This window comes from Sardina pilchardus, chromosome 22, assembly GCF_963854185.1.
Source record: "Sardina pilchardus chromosome 22, fSarPil1.1, whole genome shotgun sequence".
NCBI classification, from domain to species: domain Eukaryota; kingdom Metazoa; phylum Chordata; class Actinopteri; order Clupeiformes; family Clupeidae; genus Sardina; species Sardina pilchardus.
In genome coordinates, this window is record NC_085015.1 from 12,455,510 (window position 1) to 12,483,497 (window position 27,988).

A 27,988-nucleotide genomic window follows, 5' to 3' on the forward strand; every position below is an offset into this window, starting at 1 on the left:
TGGTCAAAGGCCTGTTGGTGCAGAGAGGGGGAGGCCGCGGGGCGAGGAGAGATAGGAGCTGGTTAATGGTTAACCGCCGGGGCTTGTAAAGCCACAGAGCAAGACAGTGAACCTTTGGAGTTTGATATGATGGGATTACCGAGTCACCCCCAACGACACGTTGCCAAATTCACCAGAATGAAGGTCTGAGGCTTCCGGGTGGTGATCTCTGAAATTGCTCAGGTACGCTGTTTTAAACTTGTTTTTTCTCTCTCTTTCTTTGCCTTAACTTGCAGGTATGTATGCATGTGTGTCTGTGTGTGTGTCTGTGCCTGTGTACATGTATGTGTGTGCGTGTGTGTGTGTGTTTGTATAGAGTTTAATGTGAGGAACATGCACACTGTGGCATGAGGGTAAACAGCAACATCTGTTTCTCAGCTGACGCCTGGGTCTGGTATAGGCTATAGTGGAGACGTAGGCATGGCGGTGGTGGAGATGTAGTCGTTTATTATTACCTGTACGTGGTCACTTTTATTCAAATGCTGAGCTATGCGACTTGAGTGACGCTGAGTGCGCGGTGCAGGTAAGATATGAGAGGGAATGGCGCCAGGCAAGGCTGGTTTTTTATCAGTGGAGAGGAGGCTGGATACGTGCTGCGAGGAGTGGGAAAGGAGTGGGAAGAGAGGTAGACAATGAGGTAGCAACCGTTTCTTTTTTTTATCCATCCATTCATTGGAATAACTATTCGGTGTGTATAGGCCTATAATGGCCCTGAAGCTGAATTCACATTGAAGCATTGGTTAATTCTGGATAGAGAGGTGAAGCTTGTCAACACCTTCTTTTGTGTTTCGGTGTAGTAGCCTACTAGTCGAGCAGTTGACTAGTTGAATAAGAAAACGTATCTATGTGAAAGGTGGAGGTGACCTGGATAGACCACAGTCTTTATTTGCCAAAATGTACAACTTACACTGACTGAACTGTTCAACTGTAGTAACATATGGTGCCCAGTGTAGTCAGACATTGTGCAGATTATTTTATTTTATCTGTAGAGTCCAACCAAGCAGTTGCCATTTCAGCTTTAATCCACAACCTTAAAACAGCATAGGGCTACTTTAAATGTGTTGAATCTGTTATATTTGCAGATATTCACGCACAGCATACAGCCTTAGCGACAGGGTAGCCTAGTTCTAGCCAACGTGGTGGCCTTCGATCCTGTGTGTATTTAGCCTTAGTCAACAGAGCTCCAAAAAGCAGGTACTGATGTCAGGCAGATAAGCTGCCGTCCAGTTATCTTGTTTATGCAAACCGTAACCAGGTCGTCCTAGAGAGTCCACAGTTAGCATGACAGCAACTTTCCATGCGCCTGCCAGTGATGCTTTAAAAAGACATAGGCCTACTTTTTTTCCAATGTCTGTTTTGTTTTGTTTTTGTCGCTGTCGTAGCCTATACAATAAAGGTTTATGCGAGAAACAGATAGCCATTGCGCTATTAGGGCGAATCGTGCCACAAAACTACAACTTATCGTTTTAACAGATGTAGAAATTCAGGTGATTTTACTTGTATTCTTTATTCCTGGCGTGGTGCGCGGGTTTGTTGAGAACGTTGGTTGAAACCCGACACTGGCTCGAGCTCCTGCTGTTATGAGAAGATGCGAGATGAATGGAAAGGTCACCTCACGTCTCCACATTTTCCTCTCGGCTCATGGTTCTGTCGAAAAAGCCACTGAGCAATTATTAGTTGAGTAATTTGGGTTTCTTGGAAATAATGAAATATGAGTTTTCATGGCTAGAGTAGGCCTAGGCCTATCAAGGAAAATATTTAAAATATAGTAAATTAATAGGCGTAAAGACAGTTCAAGGACAACTCAAAGGTTTGTCAACTATGACCTCATTTGGTCGCTCGTCAGCTATCTCTCTGATCTATTATGTGAATAAAAGACACAGATGATGATTAGCCTACATAAGGGATACTTAACTGAAATCCATTGTGTTGGTGATTTAATTAACCCCTCAGTCATTAGAAGATTGAAACCTAAAACAGCGTTGAGTGGGCGTTAGGGGGAGTGGCAGTATTGAATTGTGAAGTAGTCTTCATGAAAAATGTTCAAAGACCAATATATTAGCCGTGTATATATATATATATATATATATATATATATATATATATATATATATATATATATATATATATATATATATATATAGTATCCATTATTGTATATATCCATGAAATATGGAGCGATTCGGGGATGTAGGCTATAGGGTCGTAGCCTAGAGTGGTGGTCTGCCAGTTTGATTCGGGGTAGTTAATAATTATGCCCTGGTCCTTGACCTTAGGCAGCACCGCTGCTTTCATGTTGTCAACATGAACATGGCCAATGGGGGATCTGTCGGTTACCTAAACAGACAATGGCTGAAACATAGGCCTCTGCATTGATTCAGACATCAAAAAAGTCGGGTGCTTTTTGGGTGCAGATTGGCCAGGTAATTGATAATTGCCGGATAAGCTTCATTTTGTTATTTAAGTTATAATGAACTATAATGATACAGTTGAGAGTGTTTGGCTTCTTTTATGTGAGACAGTGTCCCAGACTGGCCATAAGAACGCAATTTTCCATTCAGCAATTTTTCCCTAGAAAGCAAAGACAAAAATCCAGTGGAGAAAAAAAACAAATCTCTTGTTTCATAAAGGCAACAGTTGCCAATGTCATTCAAATGAGCGAGGCCCTTTTCCCATGTCATTGATCTTGTCCTGAACTTTGGTTTAATTTCAGTGAGCACCCCTAATTCTTCTGATTTATTGCTGATAATCATTCACAATGGAAACCAATCAAAAATCCGGGGATGGACTGGCTGGCACCCAGAAAGAGGCAGTGTTGCGTGCCCTCATCCAACGCACAGGATATCACTTGCACCAGGTAGGAACATAGACTACCATCACCATACCTTCGCTTGCTGTTGTAGTCACCATAGGCTATAGTTCAATTGCAACAGAACATCTTTTTTGCTTTTTTTTTTTTTTGTAAATTCATCCATTTCTACCTTACAATTTTGTAATGTTGAGTGTTAAGTTACTAGTGTAAGTTACTGGTGTGTCAAAATAGCCCATGCAGTCAACCCTCAAAGATGTCTATTACGTCAAAACTGATTTGTGGGAATGCACCAGTAATCGCAATGGCACATTTTCTTGCCATACATATTGTCTATACTGTCAAATCAATGTATGCATTTTTATGTATCCATGTCAAATTTACCCATTTGTAACCATTCGTGCATCCATTTCAAACGTATGCAAATGCATCTGAAATAGATTAAAGATAGGACCAATTCACTGGCATTTTGTCTTTATGTACAGTAAGAATGTTTACTTAATGTTGAGATGTTTACTTTTTTTGGTGAATATGGTGATGTGCTGCCACCCACAGGAAGCTGTAAGAAACAGCCCCAGTATTCATGCCCTGGTTTCTGATATAACTGAACTTTAACAGTGATTGTGTGTGTTGTATACTGCACGTCTGTATAAACAACACCAAACGTCTTCCTTGGCACTGCGCTGTCACTGTTGTTCGTTAATCAAATGTGTATCCTCTTGTTATCATATATTATAGTATTTGTTTATTTTCATTAGGCTATTGATTGCATTACATTAATACACAGGATTAGGTGTTATAATCCCTTGTCCCAAAATCCAAGGTAAAAACATATTGAATTGAATTGAATTGAATTGAATTGAATTGAATTGAATTGAATGCCTTTATTGTCATTGTACTTTGCAATACAACGAGATTAGGAGTGCTACTCCACTGGTTGCACACATACAATAAATAATAATTTTAAGACATGAAAACACACAACACAACACAATAAAAGAGTAAACAGAGCAATGGTCAGATAGTGCAACTATTAAAGTGCAAGAAGTGACACTAGGTGGCTATCAAGAGGCCCCTGCCCAAATTAACTTAAAGAGGCAAGCTAACCACCAATCTGCCAGCCAGTGGTCACAAGCAGAAGACACATGGCCACTCTAACAGCAGTAGGCTATACAGTATGCTGCATGTCATTGGGGTTATCAAGTGTTGACATTGTTATTTATTATTGCTCTTCTCCTTAATGTAGTCTTACCAACTTATTAAATAGTTTACTGTTAAATTTGACTAATTGCATTGCTGTTATTTGCATGTTGCTTTGGACTAAAGTGTCTGCCAAATCCCATAACCATACTCATAACCATATCACCCTGATAGCTTGGATCAGTTTGGGTGCTGTTAAATGTTCCTGCTGCGTCTCCACAACAATCTGCTGATAGACTGATATAACTCACCTTCTTCTTCCTATTCTCTTTGTGTGTGTGTGTGCGTGCGTGCGTGCGTGCATGCGTTTGTGCGTTTGTGTGTCCGTTCGTGCGTGTGTGTGTGTGTGTGTGTGTGTGTGTGTGTGTGTGTGTGTGTATGTGTGGGGGTGTTGTGCTCTGACAGGAAAATGGACAGAGGCGATATGGCGGTCCCCCTCCTGGCTGGGAAGGCCCCCCTCCTGAGAGAGGGAGTGAGATCTTTGTGGGCAAGCTGCCTCGTGACCTCTTTGAAGATGAGCTGGTGCCACTCTGTGAGAAGGTAACAGCTCCATTTTCTCTGTTCATATCAATAAATATGGAATCTGGGAAAATCCTTCTCCTGGTACAATTTTACCAACTTATGATTGACTTATGATACTATCCAACAACATCCACGGTTTTGGAAGGATGGCATTCTAAAATTTGCTAGGGGAGAGTGTCTGGAATGTTGCTAGGATGGTATTAGAAGGTTAAGTTGGTGAAATTTCACCAATCAAGGATTTCTGTGCGCACCATGTGTAGGGTTTTCCTAGATCGCATCACAAATATGGTTCAAAAACTAATTGTAAAGGGTGGATTGTGGCATAACTGGCTACAGTGGCCATACCATATTTGGGTCAAGAAAAGTAGCTGTGTGCACATCCCACCTTGCAGGTGCAGGACAAATGGAGGAAAGGAATATGATGTCCGCAACACTGATAAATTGCTCCCGTTGCATTTTCACATTTAACGGGAGCAATTTATCAGTGTTGTGGACATTATATTCCTTCCATGCCATATTTGAGTCCACGCATCCACTGGGACCCAGGTTTGAGTCTGAGCCGGGTCATTTCCCAATCCCATCCCATCTCTCTCTCTTTCCCAATTGCTTCATGTCACTCTCTCCACTGTCCTGTCAAATTAAAGTTTCACAAAGACCCCAAAATGATTTTATTATTTAAACACTTTTTTAGATTTAAATAATAATTGTGCTCTATTCTGTGTCATTTACTTGCTAAATGTAAAAATGTGTATGAACATGTTTTATATTAGTATAAATATAAAACAGATCTCATTTGATTATCTCAATGGGATATCACCTGGTAAAATAAAGGATAAATGAAATAAATAGAATAGCCTTTCACTCGTTTCACAATGTGTGACTGTGAAATGAGTGAAATGAGTGACCCACAGCACAAATGTTGCCAGTTGTTACAGTCTACATAATAAGCTATATGAAAACATGGTTTGTTGTGGTGAGACCATTTGAGAAACCAAATTGCTCTACCTCTTCACTTCACAGTTTGGAAAGATCTATGAGGTACGGATGATGATGGACTTTAACGGCAACAACCGAGGCTATGCATTTGTCACTTTCGGCACAAAGCAAGAGGCCAAAACCGCCATGAAACACCTCAACAATTATGAAATCAGGTATGTAGACACTCTCTTCATATGGAGGTAGACAACTCAGGGGCTGTTTTGCGGAGAAGATGGACACAAGCCAAAGTTTCTGAATCCATAATGTTATAGATTTCTCTTATGTATTATACATTATACTCTATTCTCTTATACAAGTTTTTGTCATGGGGGTGAGGTAGCTTATGTATCAGTGAAGGTGTGTCTGTATGACTTGCAAATGTGAGTAAGTTATCAGCAAAGGTCATTGCTATGTGGATGAAAGTTCAATTGCCTTGAGGAAGAGTTGTTATGGGTTAGCTATATATGGTGATGATCTGCCCTGTCGCATATATTATATTAGGCTGTGTTCAGACTAGGCAGATTTTTTTGCATCCATTTTACTTTATAATCATATGGAGAGACTGTGTTTTCAAACAAGCCTTCTCAAAGTTGAGAAAGGTTCAACTTTTAGCCGTAAATTGCCCTGCATCATGTTGATTTTTTGACAGCTAACCAATCACAAGTAGGGTGGCACAAAAAGGCGGTCTGCACAACTTCTCTTGGCAGAAAAAGAAGCCAAATCTGAACCTTAGTCTGTCTGATAAAGATGTTGTGTGTGCCCTACATACCGGTAGTGATAGTGTTCTTTAAGATACAAGCCCAGTGGGCACCAGTACTTCACTAGAGCATTTTTTTCTCCTCTTTCTGGCTGATTAAAGGAGTAGTCCCTGATTTCTCCCTAATAGACACATCAAATTCAGCATCTTCTCGGTGCTCTATCCCTCTAATATGTGTGTTTGTAGGCCTACACAGTCCATCTGCAAATCTGCACAGGATCTCTGTTTTCTGTATCTGTAAACAGGAAATAGTGTAAATAAGACCAAACAATACCCCATTCCAGTAAGCCAACAACGTCCCTCCAGGTGCTATATTTAATTGGCTTTATAAAAGCTTTATAACAGAATTTTGCCATGTACTGGAAGCAAGACCCTTAAATGCATAGTTACTGTGGTTATAATCAATAAATAAACTACATCTACTCCTTGAGTAAAAGCCCCTGGGGTCACTTAAAGGAACACACAAACTTTTTGGTAAATTTGATTATTGACCATCTACCCCAGAGTTGGATAAGAGGACAAGGACATATATCCTTCTCTTCTCTGTGAGTGCCATAACCCAGTCTGACACTGTTAGCCTAGCTTAGCATAATTCACAGGAAGTGGGTTGGACCAGTTAGCCTGTAGCTAGCAGGATGCTATAGGCTAACAGGGCTAACCCACTTGGTGACCCAAATGATAATTAACAGACCAATCAATACACAATTTCAGCCAATTAGCAACATTGCTTAAGAGGTGCTGAAAGTTGTCCTCTCAGTTTTCCAAAGTCTAATGAAAGTTCAACTGTTCCCTCAGGAATGGCCGACTGTTGGGAGTCTGTGCCAGCGTGGACAACTGTCGCCTGTTCGTTGGCGGAATCCCCAAAACCAAGAAGAAGGAGGAGATCCTGGCAGAGATGAAGAAAGTGACCGACGGCGTCGTGGACGTTATCGTGTACCCCAGCGCCGCCGACAAGAGCAAGAACCGCGGTTTCGCCTTTGTGGAGTATGAGAGCCACCGCGCCGCAGCTATGGCCCGTCGGAAACTGTTGCCAGGTAACAGACGAACAGCATGGACACTAAAAACGTTAAGGCTCAAGGTATATTTATTTAGTAGTTGGTTTTATCCAAAGAGATTTACAAAGCTTACAACCTTAGGATCTTAACAATAATAAAAACGTTTTTATTAGGTGCATTTTTATATGTAAAGTTAGACAAATAAAAGAAATGAACTAATTTGATTAATGTTTGCTGACAATCTGAGGGTCTGACATTGAATGTTGAGGAGCTATTGAAATGGAGATCTTGATGATGAATGTTCAGACAGTGCTGCTCTATAGTGTATTTCTACCCAGCATAATTTACATCACATGAGTGAAGGAATGAAGGAAACTGTTGCCATACTTTGTACAAACTTTTGCCAGAGGGAGAGTGTCAGACGAGGTCAACCGATTCAAAATATTCTCGGTTTTGTGATTCTAAGAAAATTATGTTGTGGCACAGTTAAAAGATGGCCATGTGAAATTGCAGAAAATTAAATAAAAATAATACATCAAATGCACGAAACTGAACTCAAGTTCTGGCTGTCAAATCAAAACATGTGAGGTTTCCAATGCGAGTGCCCCTGAAGGGCTAAAGTAGCAATTTGGAACACTATTGCAGCGTTTCAGACAGCCAGTTCAAGTATATTAGCTCGTCAGTGGTGAGACTCTATTCAAAATGTAATTTCTCCTGTGAATGGCTTCCTCTAGGAAACCAGTCCATCGGTCTATGATCAATTTTCCTTTTCCATTACTGGATGATGCGACTTAAGTTACGAGAATTGAGTGTCTTGACCCAGAGTGACCTGACCCAAATCTAACTGTGACGACAACATTCGGATTGCTCTCTCTCTCTCTCCCTCTCTCTCTCCCTCTCCGCTTCCCCAGGGCGGATCCAGCTTTGGGGTCATGCCATTGCGGTCGACTGGGCGGAGCCAGAGGTCGAAGTGGATGAGGATACCATGGCAACGGTGAAAATCCTCTACGTGCGTAACCTAATGCTGGGGACCACAGAAGAGACGATCGAAAAAGAGTTTAACAGCGTCAAACCAGGTACGCTTGGGGGAGACTCACGGACCAGAGTGCAACTCTAGCGGCCACTGTGTGTGTTATACAAATGATGAAAAATAAATCTAAATTTTAAGTACTTTTAGACATTGTCCTTGTTCAGCTTCAGTTGTTCAGCTTGCTGGATTCATCGATCACTGCCACAAATGTATACTCTCAAATGTTTTGAACATTATTTTTTCTTTGTAAGTGATATATTTATGCTTTGTGGTGTTTCACCTTGTGTCTAGCAACCTTCCATTCATTATAGTGTGTGTGTGTGTGTGTGTGTGTGTGTGTGTGTGTGTGTGTGTGTGTGTGTGTGTTTCATGAACAGGATCTGTGGAGCGGGTGAAAAAGATCAGGGACTACGCTTTTGTCCACTTTGGTCAGAGGGAGGACGCTATCGGTGCCATGGAGGCTCTGAATGGAAAGGTGATGTCCTTGTCTATTCATCGATATGTCAGTTGTGTTTTTAGATAGTATGCGCCATTCTCCGTTTTGTTCTTGAAATCAGTTTCACCGTTGCCTTTTATGTCAGCTCTCTTCATTATCTTATCTTTAAAAAGTGTTTTCGTCACAACTTCAGCTAGCATTTCATTTGGAAAAGGTCTTTATTCATGGACAAAAATAGTCAATTATATCAGTTGATGAACTTTGACCCCCCATCTATTTCAATGGAGATGGTGTTATGATGCGCAGCCATCAATATCGCTTTCATCTTTTGTTGTCGACGTTAAGAAGCGGTGCCGTGCTTGTCAGACCTAATTTCTCTCCCAGTACTTCAAAGCAAAATGTAAATGAGTGCATCATTTGTGGTCCTCATGGCCCTGATATGAAGGTGTCGGAATGGTTTTCTTCTCCATTTTCCATAATTGGGAATGTTCCAGAAAAATAATTCTGCTAAGGAATACCCGTGACGTCTGGGGTTCTCCTCAAAGATTCTCTTCAGCGAGTTGTTTACTGCCTCTGTTACCTCTGTTAGTTTGTGGAGCCTCCCCACTGACAACAGTCAACGTTAGGAGCTTTTTAAGATGAATTAGAATACAATAGAGTTATAATAAAGTAAACAGAATATGATTCAAACTGAAATTCATAGTAAACAACCAAGTTTAGCATTTTATCAATCTACTATAGAGTAACACTCCTGGGGTAGGGTTTTTGGTAAGGGTGAACCTTAATATTGTGTGATGATATTTGATATGGACATCCCTATCATTATATAATACTGTGTTGCTTAAGTTACTTACGGTAAGAACATTGTAAAATAATACTCAATATACACACTTGCATTGTATATTTCGTCTGACTTTACTCACGTAAAAACCACAGATTGTGGACGGCTCTCCCATTGAAGTGACCCTCGCCAAGCCGGTGGACAAGGACAGCTACGTGCGCTACACCCGGGGCACAGGTGGGCGCGGGGCAGCACTGCTGCAGGGGGAGTACGCCTACACCCTGGGCCAGGTGTACGACCCCTCCGCCGCCTACCTGGGCGCGCCCGTCTTCTACGCACCCCACGCCTACGCCACCATCCCCAACCAGTTCCGCTTCCCCACTGCCAAGGGGAATGTGGGGACACGAGGTCTCGTCCGAACGCCATCGGTCAGAGGTGGGTGAGATGTCCGTGTCGCCTTCCTGGTGGGGGTACAGTGACCATGAAAAAGGCTACTTACTTTCCTCCATGGTCATGCTTTCAGTGTGATACATAATGTTATTATCTTTATGGGATAATAATACTGAAATGAGAGAATACCTAATCAACGGCTAAACCTACACCTAATCAGAATATAATCTGTGAAGCCTTTCTTAAATTATTATGCGCGTATGTTTATATGGCTATATGTCAATCAAATGAATCATGTTTGGGGTACTGGGATATTTCTGATTACCTCAGTGCCACAGCTTCAGAGCTTTTTTGAATCACTATTTTGTTGTGTCTTGTTTTATTATTCCTATTTGTGAATAATACATATTCGCCATCTTTTTGGAATCGTATGAATATATCTGAAACCTTAAATGACACTAATTCCAGGTCTTATGATAGATATATCATACTATTCATGGGTTTCATCAGGTCCCTTTCCACAGGTGTATAAAATCAAGCACTTTGATTATCAATACAGACTGCATGGTGCTTGATTAATACACCTGTGCAAAGGGACCTGATGAAATCCATGAATATACAGTTTCAGGAGACTGTGTTTATTCCATTTGGCAAACACTATGATAATGCATATTTTTATGATCAATTTTGCATGCAAGAGATTGTTTGAAACTGAAATGTGAAATGTGAGATTGCATTGCATTATGTTATAATCATTTCTTCCACACCTGCATATTACAGTCTAATCATATCCAAGAGAATGAACAAAAAATATCTGAACTAAAATTTGATGAAACATAGCAGATCAACCAGACCTAATCATTCATATGACCAGGAACAAAAATCACACTCAATCAGACTCTCAAATCAGATGGAGCTGTACGACTGTACTGTGCTGGCCTGGAAAGAAAAGAAAAAGAGAGAGAGAGAGGAGAGAGAGAGAGAGAGAGAGGAAGAGAAAAGGACACAGTCTTGATTTGACTCTGAACACCTGGGTGATTTCTGGTGATTTGATTTGATTTAATGCCTTCTTGCATTCCTAGACATTTACATGAGTGTGCCTGTAGGGGCGGCTGGGGTGCGAGGGCTGGGGGGCAGGGGCTACCTGGCGTACGCCGGCGGCATGGGCCGCGGCATCTCCGCCTACCCGCTGAAGGCCGACAAGCGGCCGGAAGACAAGCTCTACGACCTGCTGCCAGGCATGGAGCTCACGCCCATGAGCGGCGGGGGGCTGAAACCGCAGGCCATCAAGCACGCGCCACAGGTAACACACACGCACACACACACGCACACACACACACACACACACACACACACACACACACACACACACACACACACACACACACATATGTACATACACACACACACACACACATGCACATACATGCACATTGCACACACACGCACACACACACACACACACACACACACACGTCATGGAGCTCACACCCATGAGTGGCGGGGGGCTGAAACCGCAGGCCATCAAGCACGCGCCACAGGTAACACACACACTCACTCACATACTGTATGTACATACACACACACACATGCACACACACACACACACACACATGTCACATACATACACATGTCACATACATACATAAAGGTCATGAAGCACCTGTCTGCACACTCTTAACATAGCCCTTCAACAACGTTACCAGGAGCAACAGTCCCTTATGAAAAATAACTAGGCTAAAGTCATACTAGGCTTATAAGACCTCTATAGTATAGTAGGTTTATATATACTTATATACTTTTATGATATAATAATATAATACTGAACACTAAACGATTTCCACAGTTATTTTTCAGCTGGCACACCGCCATCACTGTGATTTAAAAATACATGTGTGCACGTCACAAAGTGTATCTCTGTGAAACCCTCTTTTGTACCTCCAAGGAAAAAAAAGTTTTGGGACTGACTAGCAATACCTGATCACAATACAGCAACTGCTTACCTGCCGCAACTAAAATAAATCCAGTTTTTTTCTGAACCGATTGCAAATTCCACATGTGTGTATCGATATTTTAGCAGATTCACGGTGCGTTGTTACATCCCTACTTGTTACAAACTGGAAAATGTTATTCTAAATGGTTACATGTCTTGACAGAGAAAGGGAGTGTGAAGGTGAGATGGTCTCAGTTAAGTGAAGTGAAACCTGAAACCTGAATACAGAACACTGACTTCACTTGCACAATAATGCTCTCTCTTGAGCCATCACTTATTATGGGATGTGAAAGTTGCAGAATATCATGGAATTCTAAAAGCAGATGTTCAGATTGAGAAATTACACACTGCCTTCTCTCTCCACCCTTCCTCTCCTGTAACATTTGATCAGCGTTCTTTTGAAGTTGAACTAGAGTAGCACTTATACTATCACAAATGGAGACTCGAAAATGAAAGGATGCAGACGCTCAAGGCGTTGTTTTACTTCAGTAAACAAATCAAAAAGCCACAGTGGGAAACACGACAAAGGTTCTCTTTTCACACAGAGCTTCACGCTGAATTGACAAATAATAACCAACAACACAAACTGAGAGTCCAGGGTTTAAATGGGAACATAATTAGAATTGGAAACAGGTGGGAACTAAAGAAGGCGGGAAACTAAGGAGGCAAACTAAAACTCTGGGGAGGATGAACGGATTGGATCTGCAAATGCTGATAGGGCTGGAAGCCGGACTGGAGTAGCCGTAGGAACTGGAGCTTCGAGAGATGGCTGGGATAGCGTGGTTGTGACAACTACTAACTACTACAAACGACTGTTAGCTTATGTGACCATTCAAAGGCACACAATCTCAGACTCACTGACCACATCATCCTTATATAATATTCCTCTGGAGCTTCCTGGTGTTGTCTAAACGTCACACATACAGTACAGTACAAACAAAATCCGTTCCGAGTTGTGTGTAGAGCTAAGTGTGTGTGTTGTTGTTGTGCAGATCCTGGAGGACATCTGTCAGAAGAATAACTGGGGCCAGCCTGTGTACCAGCTGCACTCTGCCATCGGGCCTGACCAGAGACAGCTCTTCCTCTACAAGATCACCATCCCCGCCCTGGCCACGCAGTACCCTAATGTGTAAGCCATCATAGTCCACTTTCTCATAATAACTATATGTGTATAGGGCAGTTCCGTGGAAAATTGACCTTTTGTCACGTCCATAATACCAGTGAAATGCCTTGGTATATTTGTATGACGTGAATGATGACATTATTTTTTTTTCTCATGTACATTCTTCAGCCAGAAATAGCAAATGCTCAAATTTCATGTAATCATTCACACATCATATCTCATCTCATTTTATTGGCGTTTATTGGCATAGGACGTGCAAAAGTTTAATTTTCCCGTGGACTTGCACTATACTATGTCTGTGTGTGTGTGTGTGTGTGTGTGTACAGAATAAATGTAGAGGCAGAGGCAACAAACTCTACGACGAGTAGATTTTCCTCCACCAAGTCCATTAATTACTGATTAATGATGAAATAATAACAAAGTACAGGATAAATGAATAGTTCAGAGCCAAAACCCTCTAAATCATGCTCCTATAGGTTTTTGCCTACATTCATATTTCAGATCAGGAGGAGAGTAGTATTTAGCAGGCTTTGAGGCTAGATTATTTGATAAACGTTTACTATGTGTGGAGAGGATTCACTCACTATCCTTATCTCATTTTTGACGGAGGTGGCATTTAGAGGGGTTTTGCATCTGAACTCTTCATATATAAACATCACTATTTCATCACTATAAATATCACTACATGTGTAACGTCCCCGGTTTCAGGGGACAGTCGCCGTTTTTGGTTGCCTGTCCCCGGGAAAATACAAAAAAACACCTATGTCCCCGTTCTTTGAAGATAAAACTTGTATGTATTTTAATCAGATTGATAGTTTTTTCCACATTTTTGGGATTATGTCCCCGGTTTTGGTCTCGGACATCTTATATTAGTTGTTATTAACAGCCTGTCTTCTCCCCCTCCCTCCCCCAGCCATCCTTTCACGCCAGCCAAGCTGTGTGCAGCCGTGGAGGAGGCCAAGATCCACGCGGCCGAGCACACGCTGCAGACCCTGGGCATGCAGACAGAGGGCGCCGAAGCCTCCGCTGCTGCAGCAGCCGCAGCTGCCGCCGTTGCTGCCTTCCCAGGTATGTGAAGGTCCGTAAACAAAGATGTCTATCTTTGTTTCCTTCATCTTCATCTCTCTCTGTCTACCTCCCGCTCTCTCTCTCTCTGTCAGCTGTTCAGAGTCTCACTCTGTCTATTTCCCACCTCTTGTCTCACCTGACTTTAATGGCACACAGAATCCCTCGTTTTAAAGTGAAGATAGATAGAAAGATAGATAGATAGATAGATATATAGATAGATAGATTCAAGATACCAAAAGTGGTAACAGTATTAAAGTGTGTATAGCACTTTATTTATTTTTTTTCTAGATAACACTATTTGTCTACGGAGACTATTTTGTCTTATCCTTTTTAACACACACTCTCCATCATTCTATTTCTATTTCTCTCGTATCTGTGTTTTTGTCTCCCTGTTTCTGTCAGTGTATACTGAAGTCAAAAGTCATCTCTGAAAATATCATTTTTGACTTTCGGATCCAAATATGTAGTATGGTTGTTGAAGTTGTGCCTGTTGGAAAGAAGAAATACATGGATAATCATCTAATCACAATACTGTGTTCTGTTCTGTGTGTGTGTGTGTGTGTGTGTGTGTGTGTGTGTGTGTGTGTGTGTGGTTATAACTGCAGGTTATACGATAGCCAGCGCCTCTGCCACAGTGGCAGCCAACCAGCTCAAGCAAGCCGTCTCTCTGGGACAGGACCTGACGGCCTACGCCACCTATGAGGGCTACCCCGCCTTCGCCGTGGCAACCCGAGGGGACGGCTACGGAGTGTTCTAAGGGCCGCACGGCGACTAGCTCCCTCCCTGGATTCTGAAAACATCTCTGTTGTGATTACGTCGTAACTCAACACGCCATTGATTTTTACTTTGATTCCGACGATTATGTTTAATAGCCATATTCCCGACATTAGCCAATGCTCGTTTAAATGTGACTTAATGACGCCAATTAACCTTGTGATAGTTTAGTGAACGTGTCAGTCTCTTGGCATCCCCTGTAGGGATCTGGGCAAGCCTAAAGGCTGTTTACAGAACGATGTCTCTGTACCCCCATTTGCGGTTTATACAGTATCTCTTTTTTTATTTTGTTTTTAATGGCCTTTTTGAAGGAACCTGTTAGGGCCTGTCTCATTTATTCACATAAGCACACTTTGAAACCACTCTTCTTAGAAAATACGTCATGTGTAATGTTTATTGTTTTGTTTTTACAAGCCTGTTATCTGTGATAGACTATGTGTTGAAATGTTCTTTATTCGTTTGGGGGAGAGGGGGCTTTGTATGTTGAGGGGGTTGGGGAGGGGTTTGTGGTTATATGTAAAGATCCATACATGAGGTACACAAAGCTAACCATTCTTTCAGGGAAACTGGGAGCACAGGAAACCACAGCTGCCTATTGTGTAACTTTGCATTTAGTTCCTGTCAGGTGTGATAGAACTTGGGGACCATGCAAATTAGAATGTATGGTCCAGGCAGAATTCAATCATGCTCTTTTATGTCTCATTTGGCTGCTAAAAAGCCCAGTGTGTGTTAGGGACGAGTGCTTTTAGATCATGTGTGTAAAGGGGTGAGTTTCTTCTGCCTATTTAGTTATTTTTTTCACTTTATTCTTTTTTTTTTTCTCCAGTATTTACGAACATAAACTAAAGAATTATGGACTTTTTAGCTTTCCCTTTGAGCCAACCGTTGTTATTTCCGTGCATCTTTATTACTTGTTCACTTTTTTAAAAACATATATGTGTGTGTGAAATGTTTTAGGGCTGTTGACAATCCATACGTTAAGCAACTGCGTCAAGGGCATTTTGCCCGAGATGACTCTGACTTTAATGGCACACAGTATCCCTCGTTTTATAGGAAGATACCAAAAGCGGCAACAGTATTAAAGTGTGTATAGCACTTACAGTTTTATTTTTTTATACTAGACGTCCAACACTATTTGTCTACGGAGACTATTTTGTCTTGGGTATTTTTTTGCCTGATTCACATAATCAGTGTCTTGGTAATTGGTATCGGAGATTAGCAAAGAAAATCATCAGCATGGTAAAAAAAAGGGATGCAAATTTTAAAATCGGGAAGAAAATGTGAAACACCATTGTGCCTCAACAAGAGTGGTTCTGCTTGGGTAATTCAAATGTGTCATTTACATATCAATAAATCTAAACCTTGTTCAATCAAGCTGGGATGTTATGTCTTTTATTTGTGCAATTATATGTACAACTCTTAGCATCACAGTACAACACATAATATATTAATGAACTGATGGCACTGGGGGAGCAACAGCCATATCAGAAATGAACGACTGCAGAATTCTCTCTTCTACCCATGTAGCCCCTATAACACTGTGCGATATTCCATTTAGACTCATCAGAACAAATATCAACAATGTCTCACAGATAACTCATCTCACAAACACGGAACGAGTCTCATCTCAGAGACTTTGCTGTACGTCGTCTTCACATCGAACCAGAAATGACTAATCGATAAACATGACACTACCGAACAAAAAAAAGTGTATCAACAGTGACACGAGATGTAAGGGCTATCTGTGGTCACATTGTTCTTCAGCTTTTTTTTTATCTTATCATTCAGTCACCAAATCACTCACTCACTGACTGACTCAGGACCAGTATGTCATGGCTTTTGAGACTTGAAAGGCATCAGAGGTGCCGTTATAAGGTGAGATGACGGGTCTGAAGTTAACTCGCCGCTTGCAGTGGCCGAAGTGGCGGATCCTGTAGGTGCCCGTCTGGGCAGAGGCGGGGATATGCCACTCCACCGTCGCGTTGCTCTCGCCTCCAGAGCCCTTCAGCCAGCGGAATCTGTGTAGGTGAAGGAGCACACACGCACACACACACACACACACACAGACAGAGGGAGAAAGAGGCAGTCATGGTGGGTGAGTCTGGGTGAGGGTTTTTTTTACATAAAAATACTGACATGAAATTAGAACTGACTATGAGTGACCATTTTAGACCAAGGTAAAAACAACAATCTTCCTCAATGCCCTTCACCAGAAAGTTCCTCACCACCCTGATGTGACACCACTGTTGTTCCAATTAAGCAAGGTTACCGACGTTTCTGAATTTGAAATAGAGCTTGCAGCAACTAATCTCCTAGTGGTCACCTTTCTGAGCGCCCAGTGTCCTCATTCTGCGTCCACACACAAATACTAATTAAAACCCTTTAGGGGGACCTATGATTTTAGGCCCTCAAAAAACTGCTGTCCTTGTCCTCATGCTCATGTGTGTATATGTGCCAGCTACAGGAAGAATGGAGCAATCTGTTTATTAGTGACCTAGTTTCATCTGCATCATCATGACAGGGCATTTTCTGAATGCTTCTTCATCTTCAACTTCAATACTCACTAACAACAACTTTGGTGACGGCACTGTGCTCCTGCGAGACCCTATCATGAAACTCCACCCAAACTTGTATGTAAACCAAATCAATGATCTTACGAGAAAGCGCTAGGTGAGTCTCTTTTTTTTTTAATGAAAAAACAATACCAACTAGATTTGAATATAAAATTGATAACGCTTGGTTAAATAAGCAGTTGTTATGGTGCATTTGCACAAAGGGAATGCTTAGCAGACTGACTTTGAAAAAAAACAACAGACATAGCAGTTTTGATGCTGTGGGGCCCACTGTACGACAGCGGCGCTTTCCTCTATGATTCAAGTGCTCCGTTTCATTTCTCCACACTGATTTACAGTCCTTGCCATGTGTTAACGTTACTCTGTGTTATTTGCTTGCTGAGATTACGAGCGATACGAACGATGACTCAGCGGCTCCATTATCAATAAACAGTCCTTGAGAGATAACGGCCGATCGGAGAAGTGCACAATAAGCATCAGACACTTGCCAAAGAAAATAATCAAACTGACGCACAAGACTCAAGCCAACATAATTAATACACACAAACAGGCCTTGGGCAGAAAGTAATCAGAAACCAGTTTTAAGCATAACAGTACACTGGAAATATGCAAACATAAACAGGATTTTTGGCTGTTTTTTAAGAGAGGAAGACAAGTACCGTGTTTCCCAGGATGCATCTGTGTGAACTACTGTCCATGTTTGGGAGGCATTGTGAAACTTCTCGACAGTGATGAAAGTCTTATCAGTCTGAAGTTATCACAGAGACGAATGAAGCAATTAGTTGAAGGAAACAAACAGAAATTTAACCGATAGCACACTAACAGTGTCATCAAGCCGAGCTGATTACCATATCTCCTGAGTTCCTTGGATTTCCTGCAACAAATGTGACAGAGGCCACTTCTCCCTTTTGAAAGAAAACATGAAGACAGACAACCATCATAAATTTCACAGCTGAATATCTTTGAATTTCAAAAACGAAATGATCAATAAATATACAGACTACAGCAAAAGATAAAAAATACACAAAATAAAAAAGGTGCCAAAAAGATGCTATACTTTCTGAGGACCTCTAGGCAAAATGACATTTCAGCCATTTGAAACACCCTTCAACCTGGTTGAGTAACTTGATCACAGTCTGTTGATATGAGACATACCGTAATTTCCAGACTGTTAGCCGCGGCTTATACATTAATTTTGCAAAATTTCTTCAGCTATGAGGTTAATACAGGGGGCAGGTAAATATGGTGTTAATATGCTTTTGTTTCTTTTAACTTGCATAAAACACTGTCCTGCGGCTTATACACAATGCGGCTTATACGCGGGGAAATTACTGTACACACCACTCCATAGGAGGGGTAGACCTGCTCCAGGACATCTCCGAAGGTGGTGTTGACTGGCGCTTTTTCCACTGGCGCTGCAGGGAGCAGGGAGAAGAGCTGACTGTCGCTGAAGAACGGAGGTTCAGGGCCCTTGGGCAGCTCTGCCACTGTACCCTGCCAAAGGACAGAATAAGGTCTGCACTTAGAATCAAATTACCCGTAATTTCCCGACTATTAGCCGCAGCTTATACATTGATTTTGCAAAATGTCTTCAGCTATGAGGTTAATACAGGGGGCCAGTTAATATGGTTTTGTTTCTTTTAACTTGCATAAAAGACTGTCCTGCGGCTTATACACAATGCGGCTTATATACTCTAATGTCAGTGGCCGTGTTTCCCAGATTCGTTAAGAAGCTCTTAAGTGCTACTGTAAGAACTTCTTAGGAGCGTTCTTAGAACGTTCTTAGAGCGCTCCTAAGAACTTCTTAGCACTTAAAGGGATAATCCGGAGTGAAATGCACTTTAGATCAATTTTTCGGACTATTGGGAGTAAATACGTTGAGTTGACACCAAAATCATGTCATTCGGATGTATTTTGAGAAAGTTCGAGCTCACTGTTTTTAGCCAAAACTCGTTAGCCTGGAGGTGACTCGGGCATGTCATTTCGCCGCTACAAAACGCTATTTTTATACCTCTTCTACTGTTCCAAACAACACTACACTTACGTGGTAGTGAGTAGAGGGTCCCTAAAGTCAAACCGAAGTATCCCCACGTCTTTATGTGGTCGGATAGAGAGTCCAGAATGAATTTAATCGAGTCAGTACCTTTCCGGAAATGTCGGTGCTGCAGCTGACAACGCTATAACAACACTTTATTAACATTTCCGGAAAGGTACGGACTCGGTTAAATTCATTCTGGACTCTCTATCCGACCACATAAAGACGTGGGGATACTTCGGTTTGGCTTTAGGGATCCTCTACTCACTACCACGTAAGCGTAGTGTTGTTTGGAACAGTAGAAGAGGTATAAAAATAGCGTTTTGTAGCGGCGAAATGACATGCCCGAGTCACCTCCAGGCTAACGAGTTTTGGCTAAAAACGGTGAGCTCAAACTTTCTCAAAACATCAAACATTACATCCGAATGACATGATTTTGGTGTCAACTCAACGTATTTACTCCCAATAGTCCGAAAAATTGATCTAAAGTGCATTTCACTCCGGATTATCCCTTTAAAGAGCTTCTTAACACATCTGGAAAACCCGGCTATTATTTCTTAAGGATTCTGGAGGTGTTTTTTTTTTGCTGTCAACTCAAAAGTGTGCTAATTTTTGGTGCTGTTTGGTGGTCCTCTTATAAGACTGAGGGAAATTGTACATGGTACAATGTAACAAGGTAATTGTAAACAGCACACTGTAACAAGGATACTACTTGTGAGCCTGTATTATCAGACTCAAATATTGCGTCTACATCCAGACATAAATGTATTGTTTTTTCTCAACATGCCAAGACATCCACATGTTTTGCACTTACTGTAGTATAGAGTCTAAACACAGTCCACAGCTACTGTACAGCTGTAGTTCACAAATAAAGGTGATTGGAGGGCCACTCATAGCCCATAGAGAGTTTCCTCTCCCTCTGGACTGGTGCCGTAGTACAGTAGATGACCTGGGCCTCACCTCTGCGATGGCCTTGGCCAGGCCCCTGAAGTGCTGCAGGTAAGCCCCAAGAGTGTGGGGCCCGTAGATAGTGGAGGCCGCCTCATATCGCTGAATCTGTAGAGGAGCGGAGGAGAGAGACTTGACAAAAAAGTCTGCACATATAAAAAAGTTTGCAGACTTTTTTAGTCATTTTTACTGTTGCTTTTTTAAAATTCAGATGTGCGCACCCTCTTCTACATTATGAGAGAGACTTAAACCCTCAACATAATGAAGCTGTCATGGATAATGGCTACCCTGGAAAACCAGAGTTCTCGCGAGAGCACAATTGTGAATTGTGTACGCAAGATACTCTGGCCACGAGCAATTGATGCATGTTATGTTTACCCCAAACATCTGTGGTAACCAATCAAATCTGTGTATCTGATATAGGCGGGCCAGGGGCGAGCTAAACTGATGACGACATCGCTACAACTTTCGTTTTTTGTCGTAGTGTTATTCTATTCAGTCAGAGTAAACATTGGTCATAATGTTATCCAATTGTGTGCAGTGAGATTTTCAAATGCATGCTTGGTTGCGCCCCTTGAGATTATTCGTGGCCAGACCCTTCATCTGAAAGATTCCAGAGTCTGGTTTACTACCAGGGTAGGTAATGGCTATATGGGTAAAGAAAACAACATCTAGTGGATTTTGTTCCTAAATTTCATTGACATGTCCAAGATGTCTGTAATGTGTACTGTACATGTAACATATACTGTAACATCAATATACTGTAGTTTTCCGTTAAGCAAATAAGGAGGTCTTCTGGTTCAAGCAGTGTTATCAAAAACCTCAACAAGGCCCCAGCCGTGGCTCAACTGGCTGGGGCACCTGCACCGCACGCCGGCGACCCGGGTTCGATTCCCGCCCCGTGGTCCTTTCCGGATCCCATCCCAGCTCTCTCTCCCACTCGCTTCCTGTCATTCTCTCTACTGTCCTGTCCGATTAAAGGCATAAAAAGCCCCAAAAAATAATCTTTAAAAAAAAAAAAAAAACCTCAACAAAAATAAATACCTGGTACTCCTCATAGGTGGTGATGTAATGGGTGTAGATGTTGCATAAACCAGCGATGACGACTTCAGTGTCTTTGAATGCCCCCTGGGCCTCCAGCTCCTGGAGAATGGCAAATAAAACAAAACGCACAACGTGAGTGTGTTCTGTAAGGCAAAGGTTCAAGGCAGCTAGCCCATCTCTAGAATTAGGAGCAGCTGAAATGTTGTTTTGTAACATACGCTACCAATTTCCACGGCTTTACACGCCTCTAATCACATTATCTAGGAAAGTTTCCCCCCTTGTGACCGGGTAAGATTGTGCACATGTGCAAGTGGTTAAAATCAGCCTTCTTTCCAACTTGCCAATTACTGTAATAACATGCATAGGTTCATCAATTACGCTGCTTTGCTCTGATAACTTTTGTGTGTGTGTGTGTGTGTGTGTGTGTGTGTGAGAGTGTGCACTTGTGTGTGTGTGTGTGTGTGTGTGTGTGTGTGAGTGTGTGTGTGTGTGTGAGTGTATGTCTGTGTGTGTGTGTATGTGTGTGTGAGAGTATGCACTTGTGTGAGTGTGTGTGTGTATGTGTGTGTGTGTGTGTGTGTGTGTGTGTGTGTGTGTGTGTGTGTGTGTGTGAGTGTATGTCTGTGTGTGTGTGTGTGTGTGTGAGTATGCACTTGTGTGAGTGTGAGTGTGGTGTGTGCGTGCGTGCGTGCGTGCGTGCATGCGTGTATATCTTAGATGGACAAGGCAAAAGGAGCAGCCCTTATCCCACCTGTTTGATCACGTCCCTCATCCTCCTGCCGGCCATGGTGCTGTAACGCATGAATAAAATCATGAGTCAGCACCCACACACACGCCCACGGCTCGCTCACTGGACACACACACACACACACACACACACACACACACACACACACACACACATTGGCCGAGGACAGCACAGCTCTGTCCTACACTCAGCCTCTGCTGTGGTAATGAGCAGAGTAATGTTGGCTAAACATCTAAACATGGCTGCATCGCTATGCTATGGGTTATGGTATCTGACAGAGGCTTTTGTCCAAAGCGACTTAGAGTGTATGAACACAGTACATGTTTATATACATGGGAGAGAAAAAGAGAGGGGGAGGGGTGAAGCAAATGAAAGAGATACTTGTGTGTGTGTGTGTGTGTGTGAGAGAGAGAGAGAGAGAGAGAGTGAAAAAAAGATGGAGCATGGGAGAGGAAAAAAAACAACTCACGTTGCTTCCCCAGGGGTAGCCACAATGGCCACCGAGCCGATGGTGATCATCTGAACGTCCACTATCTGTGGGTGCCAGGGCAGAGGCCAGTTCATCTGTGCATACAGGAGACAGAGTGATTCCCTTATCGTGGGTATGACACCGAAAAGATAAAGGTCAGATGGAGAGATCTAACGCCTCTGCTTGTTTACCATGGTTACTTCATTGCAGACATCTTTCAAAGTTCATAAGGCCATGGCTACAGTAACCATGGTTACAACTTTTAGAGGAAATGTCATAACGGAAAATATGAGATATTACAATCTCTTAGCACATCACTGTTTAAAGACAGTGTTGAAACATCTTTGTGTGAAACGCGCACTCACATTGCATTCACAATTAACTTCACTGCATGCAAACTCCAACACTAACAATAGCTGACATTTTTGACTGCCCACTAATTTGGCCCCATGCCTTTAAATGCTATTAACTCTATGCAGGCATGCTTGGTTCTGTGACACAAAGAGGCAGCTATACATACAGCACAGTAGTCACCCTGATGGTAATCACTTTAACCCTCTTGTCATGCTAGATTATATTTCTCAAAGGGAAAAGCATGGCCAGTAATACTGAACTCTTCCGTTTTTTTTGGTGAGCTGTCAGTTTCCAGCAAGAAAGAAAAAAACTTCACAAAATCTTTGGAGTGCAGACTTTACAGTACTCTCAGTAGTGTGCAGACTTTACAGTACTCTCAGTAAAAGGGACTTTGTGTGGCTACGGAGGACAGAGGTCTCACCTCACCGGTGCTGAACAGAATGGGTTTGGGCTCGTGGCACTCCTGCGTCTCATTGGACGGCGCTCCCACTAGCGTGTCCCGGATCCCGTCCCAAAATGGATCCCCCTCCACAGCACCTGAGAGAGAGAAAAACACACACATGTTCTTTTCTTTTCCGTGGATCACGCTGTCAACTGGGCCACACAAAAACAAATATTCATAAAATATTCACCCTCAGATCAGTGACACAAGAGATATATTGAAGTTCAGAACCCTCTCATACTGTATACACTTACTAAGTGTATTTTGAGAGACGGGTGCGCACATCCACAATTTTTTCTTAAACAGGTGCCAGACAAAAAAAGTGTCAAGGTAAAGGTGATGGTCTGCACACTGCAATGGCTCCAAAATAGCTCTTTATTATTTAAAAAGGCAACGTTTCGATCAACAGATCTTCGTCAGGCCTACACTTACTAAGTGGCCATGATTAAAAATCTAGCGAGTTATCAAACAGTAATATTAAGCCCACCTCCAGGCAAAAATATGTTTTTAGCCGTAAGTAAATAAGCCAAGCTTGGATATTGGACCACACCAGAAAAAGATAAAGCCCAGCTCAAACAGCAAGCATTAGGCATGATAAATTAGACATAGGCACATACCCTGGGTGAAGTTGAGGTCACCTCCGCCATCTGTCGTTCCCGCGGCGAAGCTGTGACCGAGAGCCGGTTTGCATGTTTTGGCCTGACAGAAACCAGGGAACAAGGAAGTGTTTCAGATCAGCCGTCATGGATTACTGAATCCTGTGTTTATAGCTGGACTAGTCACCCACAGCATGCAAAATGCGGCATTACAATGGATATTTTGTTGCTTAACACAAACCATGGTCTTTCATCTAACCGTGCAAGGATCTAAAACATGGCATGGACTGAAATTGAGAGAAGGCTTCCCAAAGGCCATTCAAAAACATGGACAAGCATCTCTTGTAAACTTCAAGTGTTGGATGGTCAGCCATTGTTGGTATTATGGTGAATGAGTGCCCCAGATAGATACATTTTAATGTAAGTGTTATAGTGTGCTTGTCCATAAGTCTTATTTTCTGTTGCTGGTGCCTACAATCTAAAAAATAATGGGGCCAGTACCGGTTCTTCAGAGTGATGCCATAGAAGAACCTTTTTGAGAGCTTCAAAGACCCATCGAGGCAACAGTTTCGACTGATGTAATGGTTCAACACAGAATTTTGACTCTCCATGGATGGAACCATCCAGAGATTTATAGAACCATTTTAAGCACCTTTATTTTTTAGAGTGTACTCCCACCTGACCTCACCGTGTGTGTGGAGTTGATCTGTACGGTGACATCAGTCATGTTGACCCACTGGTGGGCAAAGTGCACGGACCCCCGCAGTTCCTGCTTCGCATTGGCATATAGTTCCTAAAGGCAATCATTCAAAGCACAGGGGCCGCTGTCAATCAAAAATGACTGTTGCTTCAAAACTCACAAAAGCCATCAGCAGAAAGCAAAGAAATGCTACAGAAATGAATTGGCTATTGGAACATTCACAAAATATGGCGACTTGCACCAATCATAGTAACATTCACAGCTACAGAGACCTTCTGGGATCTCCAGGCTACATATATCCAACCCAGGGGCAGGGCCTTTGCATTGTGGTTTATTCCTTCCTTAGTGATTCTCTTACTTTGCCTTTTTTGTAAACGTTCTCCCCAATGATCCTGGTGCTTTCAAACATGTCCTTCCCTGGTCCGAAGCCAGCACACATTTTTGTCTACACAGCAGTCAAAGACAAATTATTACAATCATTCTGAGTAACATTTTTTAGTACAAAGATACAAATGTGATGAAGAAAAACTAGTAGAATAGTTTCATTGGTGCTGATCTGAAACGGGTGTCTACAGCAGCAGATAAAAAAAAAATGAAGCAAAGTGTTATCATGTGTGATGGTGGTGTAGTGATGTTGTGGAAAAAAAAAGGATAGCCTACAGGAAATGTTACCAAAATGTTAATTTAGAGGTTTTGACACTCTTGGTGCTGCTTCAGTTATAGTGCTGTTTGAGTAGGCTGAGTTTAACCTGAATAAATACCGTAATTTCCAGACTATTAGCCGCGGCTTATACATTGATTTTGCAAAATGTCTTCAGCTATGAGGTAAATACAGGGGGGCAGTTAATATGGTGTTAATATGGTTTTGTTTCTTTTAACTTGCATAAAACACTGTCCTGCGGCTTATACACAATGCGGCTAATACACAGGAAATTACTATAGGTTTGATCAAGTGGTTGATCTGTGAGGTAAAATATAAAATGGCGACCCACCCCACCAATGGGACAAGAGCTGTTGAGATAGTCACACTTCTCCCACGTGTTCATACAGTAGGGCCCCCTGGTGTTTGGAGACACGTCGCCAAGGTTACTGGAGGCAAACGCCGCCACGAAGGAGCCCTAGAGGACAACAGCACACACACAATAATAATAACACATCTGTTCTCCTTCAAAGCACTTCAAAGTCACCTTTGGGAATCCCGCCCTTGGTGGATGCTTTTGTTGAGGTCTCGTGGTCTCCTTCAGAGATAGATAGATAGATAGATAGATAGATAGATAGATAGATAGATAGATAGATAGATAGATACTTTATTGATCCCCAAGGGGAAATTCAAGAGGTTACACCCGTAACTTTTACATATCTCCTCATGGCAGGGTATTGTACTGTTTTGACTGGTAAATAAGGAGTATCTCCTATCCAATGGGTAAGACATCTAGCAATAAACAGCTCAAATGATGTTTGATGTCTGACCTCATCGGAACACAAGATGTGATTTAAGTATGATGTAATTACATTATTATTAAACTTTATGATATAACTACGTTGCAAGTCTCCACATAGCAGCACTGTTGTTATTTGTGAAAACAAATTAAATGCCACCGATGTTTCATTTCTGTCAAGTAAGTCAAGTCATTTTATTTGAAGAGTACATTTAAAAGAACACCTTACCATTCTATGAAATATTGGTTATTTACCGTCTCCCCGAGAGTCAGAAAAGATTGAACTTGCATTGTGAATACAACGTTTTTGTTGTTGTTGTTGTTGTTGTTGGCTCACTTTTACTCACAACATACTATTCCATCCTCTATGCTAAGCTAAGATAGCGGTGATGTTGCCGGACTAAGACAAAGACAACGTATGCTACAAAAATCAGTCAATCAATCAGTTTTGGATCTAAGATTATCTAGTATTTAGCAATTTATCCATTTAGCAAACACCACGTAACCCTGAGTGTCTTGCTGTCATTCTGTCAGTCTGGGGAATTAGTCCTGCTATGTAATGTACATCAAAAAATCTGGAGAAGGTCAAGGAAGGAGAAGCTTGATTTCACAAGATGTGGGATATTTTCCTTCTTTCCACAAACTATGTCTTTCACAACTCTCTCTCTCTCTCTCTCTCTCTCTCTTTCCCTCTCTCTCTCTTGGACACATGCTTTTCGTCATCTAAATCATTGTCCATTTTCTCTCTGTGCGCCAATTAAAATCCTCATATTTCTCAGCAGTGCAACCATTAGTGACAGGACATTAGGGCCATACTCAGTCATGAGATCCCAAGGAATGGATGTATTATAACTTCTAACGAACTTAGGCAACCAACTTGTGCCATTTGCCATAGAGTGATCCAATGACAGAGGCCTTTTAAATGTATTAAAAATTCAAGGGTGGTTGAACAGGGAAACTATTAGGATAAGTTCAATCGATTACCCCAGCAGCTTCAAACTGTTCCATCACACTTTAATCACCCCAGAGGATTAATATTTGTTAATTGGTTGCTACCCTGATACTTATCTTTTATAGTAACAATACCAACATCAGGATCAATACACACACTGAACATAATGATATTGATCGTGGTAAAGCACTAAGTTCTCTCACTCTGTGGCACAATGCTTTTAGTTAATGTTTCCCTCCAAATGACTACTGTCCATTAATAAATATTAATGAAAATAATATTCATTCATATTTCCATTAATACATATTAATGAAAATAGTATGAGACTGTATATGAGATGATATATCTACATGAAAGGTTGGATAATTCTTGTACATGAGTACATGGCAAGCTGGCCCTGGGGGATGCAAATGATGGTGCTCTTTCAAAGACAATTTTGGAACTGAAGAGGGCAACAGGAGATCTCACCTCACCTGACCAGGAAGTGCATTGATGTTCTTCTCCTGCTCAAACAGGTAGGAGGCGTAGCCCAGGTTGTCTCCACTAACCATCTGATTGGTGTAGTTCATACTGACAGGGTGGACAGCGAACCAGCTGCAAGCAAAGAGGAAAGGGGCAACAAAAGGCACGTCACATATTCCGCAGGCAAACATTTTTGACCTATGACCTCAGAGAGAAGCAGTGACCTATGACCTTTGGCGGAAACCTCTCACCTGAGCATACCCATGCCATCCCCATCCATGTCAGTGAACTTCAGCATCACCACCTGCTTGTCAGTGTTGGATGTGTACCT

General features: G+C 42.0%; 2 protein-coding genes across 3 annotated transcripts in view; one reads left to right on the top strand and one right to left on the bottom strand.

Annotated features, from left to right (window-relative positions):
* Positions 1-16,269, top strand: a1cf (apobec1 complementation factor). Of its 2 annotated transcripts, none has more exons than XM_062526367.1 (12): positions 1-222; positions 2,753-2,896; positions 4,454-4,588; positions 5,591-5,721; positions 7,101-7,339; positions 8,212-8,376; positions 8,708-8,805; positions 9,703-9,982; positions 11,020-11,240; positions 12,923-13,059; positions 13,967-14,121; positions 14,727-16,269. In XM_062526367.1, the coding sequence occupies exons 2-12, from the start codon at positions 2,798-2,800 to the stop codon at positions 14,876-14,878; spliced, it is 1,812 nt and encodes a 603-aa protein (XP_062382351.1). In that variant the 5' UTR covers positions 1-222; positions 2,753-2,797; the 3' UTR covers positions 14,879-16,269. The 2 variants fall into 2 exon arrangements, with proteins under 2 accessions (XP_062382351.1, XP_062382352.1); XM_062526368.1 differs by having other exon boundaries at positions 11,044-11,240.
* Positions 16,263-27,988, bottom strand: part of asah2 (N-acylsphingosine amidohydrolase 2) — a 16,383-nt gene continuing 4,657 nt past the window's right edge. The window contains exons 6-20 of the mRNA XM_062526365.1: positions 27,909-27,986; positions 27,669-27,789; positions 25,797-25,922; positions 25,163-25,249; positions 24,793-24,897; positions 24,126-24,207; positions 23,488-23,603; positions 22,713-22,807; positions 22,247-22,286; positions 21,496-21,594; positions 20,464-20,559; positions 18,810-18,962; positions 18,317-18,373; positions 18,128-18,216; positions 16,263-16,913 (exon numbers count right to left, since the gene is read on the bottom strand). Of these exons, the coding sequence (XP_062382349.1) occupies positions 16,712-16,913; positions 18,128-18,216; positions 18,317-18,373; positions 18,810-18,962; positions 20,464-20,559; positions 21,496-21,594; positions 22,247-22,286; positions 22,713-22,807; positions 23,488-23,603; positions 24,126-24,207; positions 24,793-24,897; positions 25,163-25,249; positions 25,797-25,922; positions 27,669-27,789; positions 27,909-27,986 (1,546 nt within the window). The 3' untranslated portion in view covers positions 16,263-16,711. The remainder of the gene's footprint in view (positions 16,914-18,127; positions 18,217-18,316; positions 18,374-18,809; positions 18,963-20,463; positions 20,560-21,495; positions 21,595-22,246; positions 22,287-22,712; positions 22,808-23,487; positions 23,604-24,125; positions 24,208-24,792; positions 24,898-25,162; positions 25,250-25,796; positions 25,923-27,668; positions 27,790-27,908; positions 27,987-27,988) is intronic.